At 39.4% G+C, this 15,863-nt stretch overlaps 1 protein-coding gene across 2 annotated transcripts in view; it reads left to right on the top strand.

Moving 5' to 3' along the window:
• Positions 1 to 15,863, top strand: part of LOC147163087 (connector enhancer of kinase suppressor of ras 3-like) — a 51,248-nt gene that overhangs the window by 28,255 nt on the left and 7,130 nt on the right. The window contains exons 7-16 of one of the 2 annotated variants that reach the window (XM_086094792.1): positions 556 to 675; positions 779 to 838; positions 1,257 to 1,325; positions 2,534 to 2,680; positions 3,558 to 3,682; positions 4,074 to 4,261; positions 5,599 to 5,685; positions 5,900 to 6,153; positions 9,501 to 9,538; positions 12,742 to 12,784. In XM_086094792.1, the coding sequence (XP_085950918.1) occupies positions 556 to 675; positions 779 to 838; positions 1,257 to 1,325; positions 2,534 to 2,680; positions 3,558 to 3,682; positions 4,074 to 4,261; positions 5,599 to 5,685; positions 5,900 to 6,153; positions 9,501 to 9,538; positions 12,742 to 12,784 (1,131 nt within the window). Of the gene's footprint in view, positions 1 to 555; positions 676 to 778; positions 839 to 1,256; positions 1,326 to 2,533; positions 2,681 to 3,557; positions 3,683 to 4,073; positions 4,262 to 5,598; positions 5,686 to 5,899; positions 6,154 to 9,500; positions 9,539 to 12,741; positions 12,785 to 13,417; positions 14,493 to 15,863 lie in introns of those variants that run through there. The other variant, XM_086094794.1, reaches the window with a different exon arrangement.

Below are 15,863 nucleotides of genomic sequence, written 5' to 3'. Positions count from 1 at the left end.
AGTGCTGCGGGCGCCTCTTGCAACCAGGCCATCAATCAATGAATGCTTCCTTTTACAGACACTCTACGGGCTCTTGAGGCTTTCTATAGCTCACTTTCACCATTTCAAGCAGAGTGTCCAAAATACAGCCGAGTTGTACACATTGTTTAATAGGACAAAATGAAGACACTAAAAATTGATCGTTGAATAAGATGGGTACTTTCTACAATTGTACAATTTATACAATTTGACAATTCATACTTCATTTAGTCATTCATACTTGGCTATAGCAATGCAGTCCCTTAAGAAGCAGGAAAAACTCAACAACGATGCACTGAGTACACTGATACATTGAAATGATCTATTTAGTCCTCAGATGAAACATGGATTTAACATTGAGTCAAAAGCTGCGCATTAGAGGCATGACAGCAGAACGGGGATTTATTCACCTGTCCCAATAAGACAGAACTGACTGAACGTGTCCGACTCCGAAGTACAGCTCTGCGCACTGAGATAATTATATATTTGATCTTTTGAATTATATAATGTTTTTTGTGTGTTTGTTCCTTTTACCAGTCTAAGGTTTTGAACAACATCTGTGATCAGACTATGAGAACCACCTCTGATCCCCTGTTGAGCCAGTCTGCCTGTTTGGAGGAAGTCCAGCTTAACAATATCAAACCGGGTGAAGGACTGGTGAGGAATGTTTTATCTGACCCTCGTATATGCCCCCCCTTTAAAAGTGGTCATCACATTACAATTACAAAAAAATGTTTTATGTGTGTGTGTTTCCTTCTAGGGAATGTATATTAAGTCGACGTATGATGGCTTGCATGTGATTACTGGAACCACAGAACATGTAGGTATTAACACAACAACCCATGCATCCCTCTCACCCTTCTCCTCATTTCATTTCACATCTCTTCCAGTAGAAAAAGTACACAACTTACAAACTCTTTGTTTTGCACGTTCACAAACAGCCTCTGCAAAAGTTCCACCTTTGTCGACTGACTCATTCAGGCAGTGACTCATCATGCACCAGTATCACTGCTATTTACGGATCAGTTTGCCTCCAGTCCTAATTGTGAATCACTATCTGAATCATCAACAGTCCTGTTTGTTGTGTGTGTTTTCACATGATTTGTTTGTTTGAATTGAATTTGATTGCTTAAAGGTACAAATCATATTATATGGTCTGAACTAACGTAATAGACGAGCCGTCTGAGCAGCAAGTGAACAAATGAGATACAAATTAACCAGTTGTGTTTGTTCCTCAGTCTCCTGCCGACCTAACCAGGAAGATCCATGCTGGCGATGAAGTGATTCAGGTCAATCAACAGACAGTGGTGAGAATATTACTTGGTGTAGTTTTATGTATTCGTATTACAGTAGTTGGTATAGAGCAGGTGTCAAGCAGGCTTAGCTGTCAAAAGAGCCATTTTAGGCCAAATAGACAACAACAAATCTGTCTGGAGCCTCAAAACCTTTGAACATTGTGAGGACTGAAAAATATGGACTTATTATGGTATTTTTCTGTCTCTCTTCCTTTTTTGGACATTTTTATGGATGTTTTTTTTCTGCGTTTCTCATTATCAATTTTCTGACATTTTTGACAAATTTGCGGACATTTTATGGTATTTGGGGGGGGGGTTTCATCTTTTGTTTTTGGACATTTAATAGTTACATTTTAAATGGGTTGTTTTCTCATTAAAAAAAAAAAATTGTGACAATTTTGTGCACATGATATGATTATCAGCGGCACGGTGGCTTAGCATGTTCGCCTCCCAGTGCAGAGGGCGTGAGATCGAGTCCGGGCTTCGGCCTTCCTGGTTGTAGTTTGCATGTTCTCCCCGTGCTTGCGTGGGTTTTCTCCGGGTTCTCCGGTTTCCTCCCACATTCCAAAGACATGCATGGCAGGTTAATTGAGCACTCCAAATTGTCCATAGGTGTGTTTTTGAGTGTGGATGGTTGTTCGTCTCTTTGTGCCCTGCGATTGGCTGGAAACCAGTTCAGGGTGTGCCCCGCCTACTGCCCGAAGCCAGCTGGGATAGGCTCCAGCGCCCTTCGTGACCCTTGTGAAGAAGAACGGTTAAGAAAATGGATGGATGGATGATATAATTATTTTAAATCTTTTTCAATTTTTTTTTTATTGTAAATATATGTAATTTTCTGACTTCCTTTTGCAATTCCAAAGACAATTTGTCGTAATTTTCTGCTTTTCTTCCTTTGTTTTTGGACATTTTATGGCTTTTTGAACCATTTATTTTCTGCCTTTTAAAAAAATTTTTTTTAATACATTTTCTAAAAGTTTTGGGCAATTTTCTCTAACTGGGCGCTGACATTTTTTAATATTTAATTATTTTTTAATTCTAAACCATTAATTCATTAAAAATTAAATTAAATATGTTAAAGAATATATGAATTTCTACTACAGGGTGCCACAGAGAGGGACTAAAGAGCCACATGTGGCTCCAGAGCCGCAGGTTGCAGACCCCTGGTATAGATTTATTAATGATGTTAATGAGACCATGTGTGTTCTATCCCTGTAATCCAGGTGGGTTGGCAGCTGAAAAACCTGGTAATCAAATTGAGGGAGGATCCCAAAGGTGTGTTCCTCCTTTTAAAGAAGCGACCCACAGGAACAACAGGTTTTACCCCCGCCCCTCTCAAGAACATGCGCTGGAAGCCTCCTGTACCTCAGGTACATAAGCACTTACTCCTACGCATGTCTAGTCATTATCTTTCAATTATCAGCTTTTTACAGCCAGAAGTCCAAAGCAACAAGCCCAGACAAGTCTCAGTAAGGCTTTCTAAAGAGTTCAGTGCTCTAGTTTTCCATCATAAATGGCACAGTCATGTAATTCAGTGTGGGAGATAAAGCGGCCAAGTTGTCGTGTAGGAGTCTGCTCAGATTTTATCTGGTTAATTGGAAACAAATGTCCGGGACGTTGCCATCAAAATAAAACACAACAAGCAATGGTCCCTGGCAATCATACGCTCACAAATGTTAAGTGACAGTGTGTTGTTGTTTTTTTTTTACGAATAGATGCATTACAGGCATTTCTGCACTTGACTCTCCTTATGCAGATAACAAGACAACAAAGCTGCTGTGAAAGTGGGCGACCGAAACTCGAGCTGCGGCTTTGTCAGATTGCACAGCCTCAGTTTTAGTCAGACAAAGAGATAAGCGTGTTTTGCAAAAAGGCTTTCATCACAAAGGTGACCACTGTCAACATGCCCACAGCATCTTGTTTTAGGGATATCTGTGTTGGCAATCTCAGTTTATCTTTGACTCCGATGAGAAAAACAGAGACTTGCGTCCTGTGTTGGACTTGAATGAATGCTTTGTAGAGTTGGATGGATATACGCAATGTATAACTTGGGTTCAGTTTCACTTGAAAGAGCAAAAGTAAAAACTCTTTATTAGTCAAAACATGATCTTTGTTCTATCTAGAATTTATAATTTGTTGTTATTGAATGGCTATTCAACATAATGTTAACACATCTATTGATCATTTGTAAGTGTGAAATGTGCATGGTGTATACCGTTGAACTCATTTTGCTTTCTTTTTCTCCAGAACAATTCCTGTTTGATCCGAACCCAGTCCCCCTGCAACACAGCTAATGGATCAACCAAAAAAGAGAAACCAGCAGCCCTCAATTTTTACATCCCGCCTCCCCCTCAAATGCCGTACACGCCAAGGTGAAACTTCTCATTTGTGCATCAGAGTAGTTTGACGCAGTGCATAACAGTAGCTCACTGGTGCCTCACACCAAGAAGGTGTGAAGGTGGAAGCTACTTCGAATCTCGGTTAAGGGCTTTTTTATTACTAGCTTCCTTCCTAATAAGTTGCTGCGGCCTGACATTCACCTCCTACAGATTACTCGGTTCTGCTTTTTCCCAACCCACTCTGCGCCCGCAAATCCTACCGCCATCCTGATGCAATGACTCTTATCTTCCTCCTCCAGGGAGATGACATGTTCCACATTCATTTAAATGATAGAGAGACCGATATTTTGCATCACGTCTTTTCCATATACTTTGTTTTGTGCTGTTAAAAACTGTTCCGCACTGTTTGTACTTGTGTTTGTAGAGAGGGAAGAACAGACGCCTTCTCGAGCTTTAGTAAAAGGCCAAAAGGCTCCGAGTCGCCCAACTCCTTCCTGGACCAGGAGAGTAGAAAACGTGGCACCATCGCAGATTATGACAAACTAAGTGTGGGCTGTCCAATCGACGCCAATGTGATACTGCCCAGAATGAGGGAGCACAAGTCTTCTCTGGGTTTGTACATTTTCATCTTATATGCATTTCCTATACATCCCATTAATACAGTGATTCCCAGCCAGGACGCCGGAAATGAGACAATTACACAAAGTTGGTCTGCAAACCATTATTTATTAATTACAAATATATATTTGTTAAGCAATCTATGCCAGCAACATGGCACGCCAATTACATTAGATGGCAGAGGGTACAATAAACCTGTAGCCATTTATACAACAGAAAAGGTCGTCGTTTTTCGTATATACTTTTTACTTTGTGTTCATTTAAACATGCCCAAATTTCACACTAAGTAAAATGTTCAGTGAATTGATCATCATTATTAACTCATTCACTCCCAGCCATTTTCACTGAAGCAACCCCCTTCGCTCGCCGGTAACTAAACTGTCTATTTTACTGGATTTTGATAGATTTTGCAAGGCCCACAGAATATTGTGTTCTATTTCTATAAAAACATGGAACCTACCAAAAGAAAGGTTAGAGTTTCTTCTTTCATATATATATATATATATATATATATATATATATATATATCTATCTATCTATCTATCTATCTATCTATCTATCTATCTATCTATCTATCTATCTATCTATCTATCTATCTATCTATCTATCTATCTATCTATCTATCTATCTATCTATCTATCTATCTATCTATCTATCTATCTATCTATCTATCTATCTATATATCTATCTATATATCTGTTTCTGTTTTGAATATAGCTAAGTTTCATCATTATTCAAAAATCTGTTTAGAACTGTGGGTAAATGTTTGTTTGTAACATGGCCCTGGTTGATCTCTTATACTCTGCTGCCACCTGCTGGACGTTTTTGTAATTACTTCCATTGCTTCACCCGTTCTCTGCAGTTCAGAGGCCTGCAACAAAGCCTTCTGTATGCTCTAGCATTAAAAAAAAACATTAAAAACGTATAAATACATCTTTGGGAAACTTTAAACATTTAAAATAGAACATATTTATACGTTTTTTGGGGAGCAAATGAGTTAAGCATCATTATTTCAGTATTCACACTTTTTCTGACATTTTTGTTTGGTGGTGTGCCATGATTTCTAATGTAAAATACGTGTCTTGTCTTAATAAAGGTTAGAACACACTGCATATTAACAGATAATACAGTAGTTGATAACAGTTGAAACCAATTTCGTCGACTAAAATCGCTCTTTATAAAATTGACTAAAATTGTATTAAAACAAAAATACAATCAGAAGACTAAATTATGACTAAAACAATACATTTTAGCCAAAAGACTATAACTAAATAAAAAATTCTTGTCAAAATGAACACTGGTTGATAAACATGTTCTCACTTTTTTTCTAGGTAAGCCCCGGCCACTCTCCATGCCTGTGGATACTTGTGTTGCAATCGTCGATCCCTTTGCTAAGCCATGGACACAGAACAGGAAAGGTATTAACAACATTCTTATTTCATCATTCTAACTTATGATGAAGGTTTTACTCTGACGCGCTCACAGCTGCTTTGTTCTGCTCGTGTATTAAGACGTCAGTTCATTTTGGTTTGATGCACACTGTACCACTAAATGGAAACATAGCTTTATATATGCTCTAGATATTTAGCAGAAATGCACAACACATGTTAAGTGCCGTGTCATTCTGTGAAGGTGAGGATCTGCTGTACCGATACCTGAGCAACGAGAGGATCCCCACTATAGCCGAGGAAGTGGCGTCAGCGTCTCAGCCCACGTACTTGTCTAGCGGAGAGCGTCGACTTGTCAGAGTGGAACACATCCGAGGCAGCCGCTACTACTCGAACTCCGACTTGCACAACAGCGCCACCATCCCCTACCAGGAGGATGTCAAGAAAGCTCCCGCGGCTGCCGTCTCCAAGCGCGCACCGGCCGAACGTTCGCTACTGGTCAGTTGGATCACCAGACTTAAACTGTTGACTCATTGATGAACCGCTTCCTGTTTGGGGCTTCCTGTTCCTGTTTCCTTACTTGGTGCCTTCGATTTTTAAAGTCCGGCTGTTTTTTGGCGACAGCTTGCGGCTCTCTTGCACTCTCTTGCCAACTGTTTCCCTGGTGTTGCCTACTACTACCAACTACTTCTCATCCACCAACCCTGCTTTTGTAGTACCAGGATCCGTCATTAAGCCTTTTTGAATGGTGGCCTGATGAGTCCATTTGTGGTGGTCCTGTATCTGCCCCCGCTGAATTTAATCATGCGTTACCGTCAATACAATATTATATACACCGTATATTGTCTTTTAGAACTTAAACTAACTAAATCTGTTTTCAATCGCTACTGCCACCTGTGGTCGAAAAATAAAACTGCACACGCCCTTCTTCACGTACACAATGCACACATGACGTCACATCCGCAGACAGAGGGCGGGAGATTCGAACCTGAATCCAGTCTGAAAATTATTGGCCGGAAACTTGCAGGACTTCCCATTATGAACAGCTAAGGTGTTAATCTACTAATTAGAAGTTGTTTCAGTCATAAATAGTCATATATTGTAAGAGCTATCAGTGTTTCCCACACCCTGTTAATACTTGGGCGGGCCTCCCAAGTAAATTGGCCACCACCCAAGTAGATTTCAAGAAAATGTCATAAAAAAATATATATATAAAAAAGTGTCGCTAGCAGATATACCGCATATGACATTAGTTTGCCGTCACTCACTTGTGGATCATGAGGTTAGAGACGCAAGTAGCAGGACTGAGAACACCCCCCCCCCCCCCCATTGGAGTCCACCCACCCAAGTAGATTTCAAATCTGTGGGAAACACGTATTCTAAAGATATTTTTTCGGCAAATTGTTACAAAGAGCAGCTTTAACCTTATTCATAATTTCATATGGGTGAAATAGCGAAAGCTTGTGGCTAAAATGTAGCGAGCATTATATACCACGTTGTGTAATAATAATCCATTTAATTTGCAAAAGAATAATTTGATTCCAATTATTCTCTTCTTTTCTCATTTACATCCTCTTCCAGGTGTCATATTTTGCAATGTTTCGGTCTAAGATGGGTTTGAACTCATAATGTGGCATAAATAACTTATTATAATAATTATTCATTACCGTAAACGCACACATAAAAGTACCGAAGATTGGTACCGTTGTGTAAAAGTATCATTCCCAATCAAAACCAAACCAATTCAAATGTGAACAGACCCAATCCATAACCAGCATAGAAATAAATGAAAAAAATTGATCAAAGTGTCACTCATCATTAGCTACGATTCAACGAGCCCAGTTGTATGCCGTGTTCCGACAAGTATTAACGTAATAATGACACAGTATCGTAAAGTGTCTTGTTGTTGGCGCACTTTGTACTACAACTCTATGAGGAATAAAGCTCATGTTAGCTCAAAGTTTTTGTCCACACATTGTTGGACATAGACTTCTTTGCCGCTATTTTGTGGTCCTGCTGCTGCCACTGGAATGAATCTATTAGCAACAAGTGGACTAACCGATGTTATCAACATGAGGCTAACCTCCATTCATGCCCCTTGCTTCAGTCGGTGATAAGTCTGTCGGACAGAAACCAACAATGCACTTCTGGGCTCAAATTTCACTTGGAAATTAGCACCGAAGGTAGGCAGTGTCCCCGGGCCATTGGGCCACCATTAATGTCGAACCCTGAGTACTGTACTTACTACATTACATCCTCACCACTTTAACCCTGACTACAACTACGTCTCATCTTGGCCTCAAGAGCATCAGGTTAGGATACTTTGCTGTCTGTGAACCACAATGTACATATTAAGTTATGTCTCTGCCTGGTATTACTTTGGTCATGTTCTTATTTTTGTTCTATTTACGTCCAGTAAATAAGTTATAAAATAAAGTAAGGAACTCAAACATCCATTTTTGTTAATGCATCAGTGCATGTATGTTTGTTTTTTGATTGCTTTTGTGATAGATTAGCCACTGTCTATTATTTCTCTGCCGATGGTTGCCTCTTGTCAAGCTATGCATAATTGCATTTCCTTAAAATAATCGTTTTGCTTGTCACTTATATCGTTATTGCTGCATCGTTGGTGAAAAGGATATTTTCACCGCTGTCACTAACAAATATTTGTGTTGGGTTTGAAAGCTACGTACGCACACTACTGAGTGCAGTCTTTTCTATCCTGTTTCAGTTTGCTCTGCAATTACCCAACTCATACTCGCAGCTGGATAACCGTAATAACTGGCCTTCTTAAACCAGGGTGATGGTGTTGAACCAATCTTTTTGTCTACGCGCGTCAAATGACCTTGTGCTAGCTCATGCTATGGAAAGACTACAGATCACATCAGCCAGTATTGTTTCAAAGTAATGTACTGACAGGGAGGTTCCGTTATTGCTTGATATGCCTTTTTGTACGTTTTGCATAGCATTTTATTAAAAAGTGCAGTTTGTTTCAGTCATCTTTCGTATTGTCTTTATTTTACCATTGAGTGTGGAGTTACTGCTTCAAGTTGAACTGTGACTGTGTGTGTTCTATGCTTCGACTTCAATCATTTTCTGAGAACCTGTTAAGGGTCTCTGCGGACATTATTGGCTTTCTCACTGCACGTGAAAGCAGCACCACACTATAGAGCCTTCTGCCTTTCTAACCTTCATGAGCATGTGATGTAACAGGATAACTAATGTCAAGGTGTGTGAATGAGTGTGTGACAGATGTTGATGATTATGAATGCATCTTCCTCTTTGATGAACCTTTAAACTCCAGCTGGTGGCCCATATGCTCAAAGCAGGGTTACCACGAGGAGCTCTTATTTCTACACATCGTACGTTGTCTTTTAAACATTTAAAGGTGAGGGTAGGATTACACCGCCCTTATTCACTGATCAACCTGAGCTTGGGTTTTTGCTGCATGTGTTTTCTAATCTTCTGTTTCTCCTTCCATCTATCTGGCTCTTGCCCATGCTTGCAGAGCTAGTTTCCTGCAATCTTCAATAATGCGCACCCTCTGAAGGCCTGAGGTTTGCCTCAATACCACCCGCACTCCTTTTAATCCATCGTTTGCTAACCACTAACTCGTTATGACTGCTCACATCACAAACATCTGCAACTGAATGGTATGTTGATTTACAACTACTGGAAGTGTGAATCACAATCAGATATAGATAAAAAGTTTTATTTGTATAAAAAGTATTGTCAATGTCCAAAATATTCAGTCTAGTTTCTACAATTAAAGTGAAAGTGGTGTTGCAGATTAATTCATTTCAAATGGAACATAAAGCATGAACTTTTTTTTTTATGTATCGCAGGGACCCGACTGGCACTCTAGCAGGGACTTCCTGAACCGGTGAGTGTCACTGTGCCCCCTCTTTTTTTTTTCTTTTTTTTTTTTTTCTTTTTTTTTTTAATTAATGCAATGTTCAGCTCGTAAATCATAATGGGGAGGCGGGCAAGCCTCATTTTCCTTCATTAGACTGGGCGGTAGCCTGTGGAATTGTTTCAAAATGAAACCGGAGGATCAGTGGGTGGGCTGCTTTTACCACGTGGGTTTTTGAAACGGGCATGTGGCGAGAACTGTAGGGTGGCAGATCAGGGGTGGAATCATTTGAGGTGTTTAAATTATAGCACATGAAGTAAGGGGATTAAAAGCTAAAAGTTGTTTAATGAACAATTGAGCGTTGTGCATCAACGGCTGGCTCTTAAACTTAGGAGAAGTGAATTATCAAAGAAAGTAATATTATAGAATTTGGTCCACAAGCTCATATAAAGCCGGAGAGACTCGTTTCTGGATTTAGAGATTTACGGCTCAGACCAGTCCATTTCATCTTCACATTTTAACGAAGTTTCTAAAAAAAATAGCTTACTATTCCGTAATGTATTTAATCAAAAATCTAAATTACGGCTGAATAATAATGATCAGTGTTTATTTGAACAAGTATGAGAACATAAATGATTAAAATAGACAATAGGACAAAAAAAAAAAAAGGATTATTAGGCAAGTGTACGTACAATGGGATCAGATTTATCAACTGCTGTTAAATTAGCAACATTTAGGCAGCTAATATAGCACTTCCTGTTAGCGCCCTTGAAACCACTTCCGGTGCACAATTTAGCAGACTGACGTTGACTTTATGATTCCACACAGCAACAAGGACTTTGAAAGAACATCAGATAAAACAGTCGTAACAAAATATTGTGGTGAAAACAGACTATGGCTAATCCTAGCAATGTGTTTGCGCGCATCTGAATTAGCTTGACACGACTTACTGGCTAATAATGAACACTGCCAATTACTCACGTCACACGTCTGACTGCGTCACACACATGCCACTGCCCGTAAATAATAGAGATTAACATATTTATTTGAAAGAATACATCACTTTGTGGCTTTTTGTACAGCATTTGTAGTTTTTACGCCCCATTACAGAATGGCCATTCCCACCATGCTTTGCACTTGGGACTGACTTTAATGTGTTATTTTGTACAGGCAGGGTCTATATGGTTACAGTAATGTTGTTTCTAGTTGTGTATTACATTTTTGCTACTTTTGGTATTAAATTCTTGTGACTCTTAGTGACACCCATGCGAAGGAAGGTAGTGCAGTCAGTGCTATGTATATTATAATGGCCTTCCCTTGGCATACTGTACAAAGTGGAAATTTAGGTGTAATGTTAAGGTGATAACAGAGCTAGGGCGACCATAGGCACTTTGTTTGCTGATTTCAAAACTGACCAACAGTGCTTAGGAATTTGCTTCACGGGCTGGAATAATCAGCCATAAAGCAGCATGGCCCGTCAGGAATTTTCTCGGTGCTCCAGATTAGCCAATCAGGACTTTGACCCGGACTATATTTTTTGCATGCCTGTATGAATGAGTTTTCCCCACCAAACTCAATATCCCTTTATGGGCCTTGCTTTGTGCACTGGGGCACAGTGATATGAACAAAGGTCAAAAAGCATCCTTCTGCCACAGATGACGACATCTGAGGCTCGCTCTTTCCTCTACATTTCGTCATCCGTGACACCCGTGTCTCGTCTGCTCTCGGTTACAGAGCCCGATGAAGCGCGACTCCCCACATTAATGCCATGATCCATGATTCAAGTCCCCCCCCCCTCCCACCTACATGCTTCTATTCTAGGTAGCAAAAACATCACAGCCAGTTTGTCGCCCGCTCAATCACATTACATGACTCATATTTACAATAAATAGACGGATGTGATGCTAATCGGTGGACTCATTAATGTGGGAGTGGTGTGGCGTTTAGGAATACACGACAAGGTATTGGTTAAGGCCAGAGGATATGATTGACGCAGAAATTAATCAGCTGTCACCATCATTTTAGTATGGAAATGGAAAAAAACAAATGCATTTTCCACATGACAGCACGTTTAATGCCATGCTGCACTGGTTTCATTCTGATGTCATCTGTTAAAAGCATCGAATGGGTTTGGCTCTATAAAGGGCAAAAAGCAGACAAACAAATCGTCATCGATTAATTCTGTACGGCCAAACGGTAATATCAAAATAAAAAACATTTAACATGAACCCCAAAAGCTCATGTATGAAAATTATATGAATGACAAATTACATTTTTGCTACAATTCAGATAATGGATGGAAATTTCAGTTAGTTATCACTTTTTTTTTTAATGGAAAGTCAACACAAAAATAGTCTTTACTAATGTTCTTTGCGCGTTCACTAGTCTGAACACGGCACTCTATTGCACAATATTGCATTTGTGGAGTATGGATTACCATAAACAGAAAAATAAGCCCATTCTTACACTTGCTGTCGACTATAAGATGACATCACAGTTTGTAAGTGCTCAGGTAAGAACTAATCACAGCTCAGCTTCAGATGAGGTGAGCCGTGAATGGTCGTTACCTGAGCCCTGAGCAACTCTGATGTTACTTTCACTCGACAGCAAGTGGCAAAATGGCCGCTCCCTGAGGTGGATAAAAATAGGTGGATTGTGCTGCTTAATTCATATTCCACAAACACAAACAGAATTCCATGTTTAGACCAGTTGGGACACATAGAACATCTTATTGTAAATATTTTCTTGGGGGGTTGACTTCCCCTTGTTTTAATAAGCACTCATTTTTATTTTATTTTGGTAACAAAAATATTTTTTCAATTTTAGCTTTTTTTTGTTAGTTTTCGTTAACTATAGTAACCTTGATGGAAAGAGGGAAAAGGGATAAAGGAAGTGAACGCAGCGAAATAAGATGACATTTTTTTGTTGCCTTAAATTGCAGGGTGAGGCCCGTCTGGGGTGCACTGAAGTATTTTCAGCTTTGGGAAGCCATGTTGCTGTGGCAGTTTTGCCAAATGCATTATCAAAACCACTGGCACCAACCTAGCACATGAAATGTTTTCCGTGGAATCTGTCATCTGAATCGGTCCATAACGGTTTGAAACAGATCACGTGGTTAAGAGAAAATCACAATCTGTACTTGTTTGCGTGAGATGTATATACATTATTGTACTTAAGTATGACATTTTCTCCAATGTCCTGTTAATTTTAAATTCTTCTCCTTGCTCTTGCAGGTATAATCAACCAAATATACGATCCTGGTCTTTCTCTCAAGCTGTAAGTACACTGCCTCTGTTAAATGAACACAAAGTAGTGCATTTGCTTGTGCAGTAATTGTTTGTCATCTTTGAAAATAATGGGATTCAAGGAAGAGTCCTGATGGGCAGTGATGTTGTGTAGTAGCACACACGTGGGCAAAATGGTTTGTGTTATTGAAATGAAAATTGATGAACTTATGAAAAATCTGATTTGACTTTGGAATTGTGGTTCGGCAGAAAAGTGACCAATCACGGCTCTCTCTTTTCTGGGTTTGGTTATGTGACCTTAGGCACCGTGATGTCATTTTCAGCACTTCAATCAGCACTTTTCAAAAACATTGTGACAAAACGCCAGCAGAGTCAATTTACCTTTAAATTTTCTTCCAGCACTCCAAAAATGTGAAGTATACATGCGTGTTTACATGTGTGTAGTCCACTTGAGCGCATGCAGATGCAGTATTTATGGCACAAGACCCCTCGTGGCGGCCAAAGCGAGCAGACTAGATTGTGATATCATGACCAAGCTTGCACCCCTCCCCCATTTACACGACCTCTTGCTCAAGAAGAATAGCCTCTCTGTTAGCCCTCTCTCTCACACACTCGGTTTCGGGTCAGGAAGGGTGTGGAGTGGTGTTGGGGGCGTGGGGTACATTAGATAAGTGCCGTGACACTTCCCAGCATGAATCGGGATGGAAGATTGAGCGCTACAATGGTGTGACCAATCAGAATTCTCGGGAATCCCGAAAGCCTAACAAAACTCAGCTGCACACAAAAGCTGCTTATAAATCAAGATTAAGTTGTGTGGTGACGTTTAAAAAAAAATGGACAGGAGTGTGAATTATGTTGAAATGGAACGCTCGATTAGGACACACAATTAAATAGTAAGGGTGAGAAACACTGGAATTATTAACAGGCAGAGGGACTGAGAGGAAGCAAAAGCATGTTTTTTTTCCCGAGTCAATTTGAATCAAGCTCCATTTGTGTTGGCACGAGAGGCCTATTGAAGTTGAAATTAAGTATAATACAGGACTCGGGACCCCATCAAAGACATAACTTGGATCATGGGTGCCTACAAAGCAACAACTGTTTGGTGAAGTTAGCAATGAGTGGATACTAAAACATGTTATTAGCTTTATGAACTCATAAAGACAAAAAATTAAATATGGTTTTACAGTACATAACTTCCTGTGTGTTCTTTTTGGAGTTTCATGTGAATTTTTATTTTTAAAGTACAGCAATACAAATGCAGTCAAATACATTTAAACTGCAGCTAATGTATGTTTATCATAGATTTGAGGCCATTTGCTAAACCTAAATAGAAGTTTTACTTTGAAATTCCTTTCATTATTTTGACATTTCCGCCACGTTTCGTATGACTTCCTCTTTATATGTAAATCTTTTGACCCTGCAGCGACATCCAGTGGCAAACTATCGGAGCCTTCTTTGAGAAATGTAGTGTTGTCCAAAACTGGAGTACACGTTTATTTGTATTTCATTGTATTTCATTGTATTGTACGAACTCTCTCTGATTCACCTAATTTTACTCCAAGTTAACCAAGGCCCGGCAAACCAGTAGAATTGACGAGGATTTTATTCAGTCGCCTGACCTGACAACAAGGCCTTTTTATTTTTTTAGCTTTCAGTTGTTCGACATGCTCGCCAAAGTTTGGACGAACTTTGAGCACAGTTTTCGGGCTGCGATGCATTCGTTGACAATGTGGTGGCAGGTATGGTATGTTTAGTAGTTTATTAACAATTGCCCACAGCTTTTGACAATTGGAATTACAAGGGCGACGGGTGAAATTACGTCAATTATTGTTTAGCTAAACTCATCAGAAACTTATACTAACGGCTAATTATTTTTATGGTTGTTTTTTGTTTTTTTTACAACCTTTAAAAGACGTAAATTGTGTACCTTTCGAGCTAGTAATGATTTTGTATCCTCCCAAACCCTTTTTTTTCTTAGTAGCCAATTAGCATGAAAGCGAATTACGTTGTTTACTTTCGATTATTGACATATCTACTCCTGTAGGGGACATTTAAATTAGTTTGCTACAAATAAACAATAAAAGGCTTAGCAGAGGGAAATTGTGTTTGTTTAAACTTTATTTCAAAATCCACGAGTACAGTAAATGAGTTTCCATATTTGCCGTAAAATCAGCAGTGTTTGCCGATGAGCTGAGCTCAGTGACAGCTGGCTTTACTAGTCTGTGGAGGAAAAAATATGTGTGAACAAACAAACATACTTGCGTTTTGTTTCTGTAGAGTTGAGTGAGTTTTTGATGTTGTAGTGATCGCCCACTGGCGGCTAAACTAGGTCATGACATCCGGAAAGGATGCAACAACTGCTGCTGCTCTTGTGCAACATCCACTCAAGTTTGCTTTAGTCACTGTGCTAAAGCGGTAAGACTACAGAGGATACTGATACTTGAATTATGAAGCATTTTTAACAGGTATGAGTCGTGTTGTTGTGACTTTTTTGCCATTATTGTAAGTGTATTTTTGATATTTTATTAAAAAACAACAACAAAAACGTGTAATGATAATAATACTATGTGATGTTGTCAATCTATATCAAGAAAGGTGTGTTTATTGTTTTTTCCCCCCTTTTTTTAGGCTTAATGTGTTTACGGAAAAACGTCAGGCTTGCTTTCTTTTTTTTCTTTCTTAGAGGATCTTGTGATTTATGTTGTATTCCCTTGGCAGCTTTAAAATAAGGAACTCAAGTTTGCTGAGGAAATGAGTCAAATGGGTGCTTTGATTTCTCAATATGTCATCCGTCACTGACGTTGGATCGATTGAGGAATACTAAATGCTTTGCATCTGACGTTATCTAATGCAGTGATCACTAACAGTTGGCAGTGTAGTATTGAAACAAGGTGTGAGGATACTTAGGAGCGTTGAGGTGCCTTGGGCGTCACAAACTGCTGACAGTGCAACTTGCCGTGAGTTGAGTCGAGTGCTACTTCTGAGCCATTTTGTTTTTCCTCAAATGTCTTTGTTTGTTTTTCGTCGGTAATGGTTGGTAACATGACTGTTGGATTATGTGTCTTTTTTTTATGAAATGCACTAATTATAATCAGTGATGGTAAATACAT

The sequence above is a fragment of the Leptonotus elevatus genome, chromosome 14 (genome assembly GCF_054856555.1).
Source record: "Leptonotus elevatus isolate MCC_2025b chromosome 14, RoL_Lele_1.0, whole genome shotgun sequence".
Classification (NCBI taxonomy): Eukaryota; Metazoa; Chordata; class Actinopteri; order Syngnathiformes; family Syngnathidae; genus Leptonotus; species Leptonotus elevatus.
The sequence above is the reverse complement of the archived record's forward strand: the minus strand, read 5'-3'. Positions and strand labels throughout refer to the sequence as shown.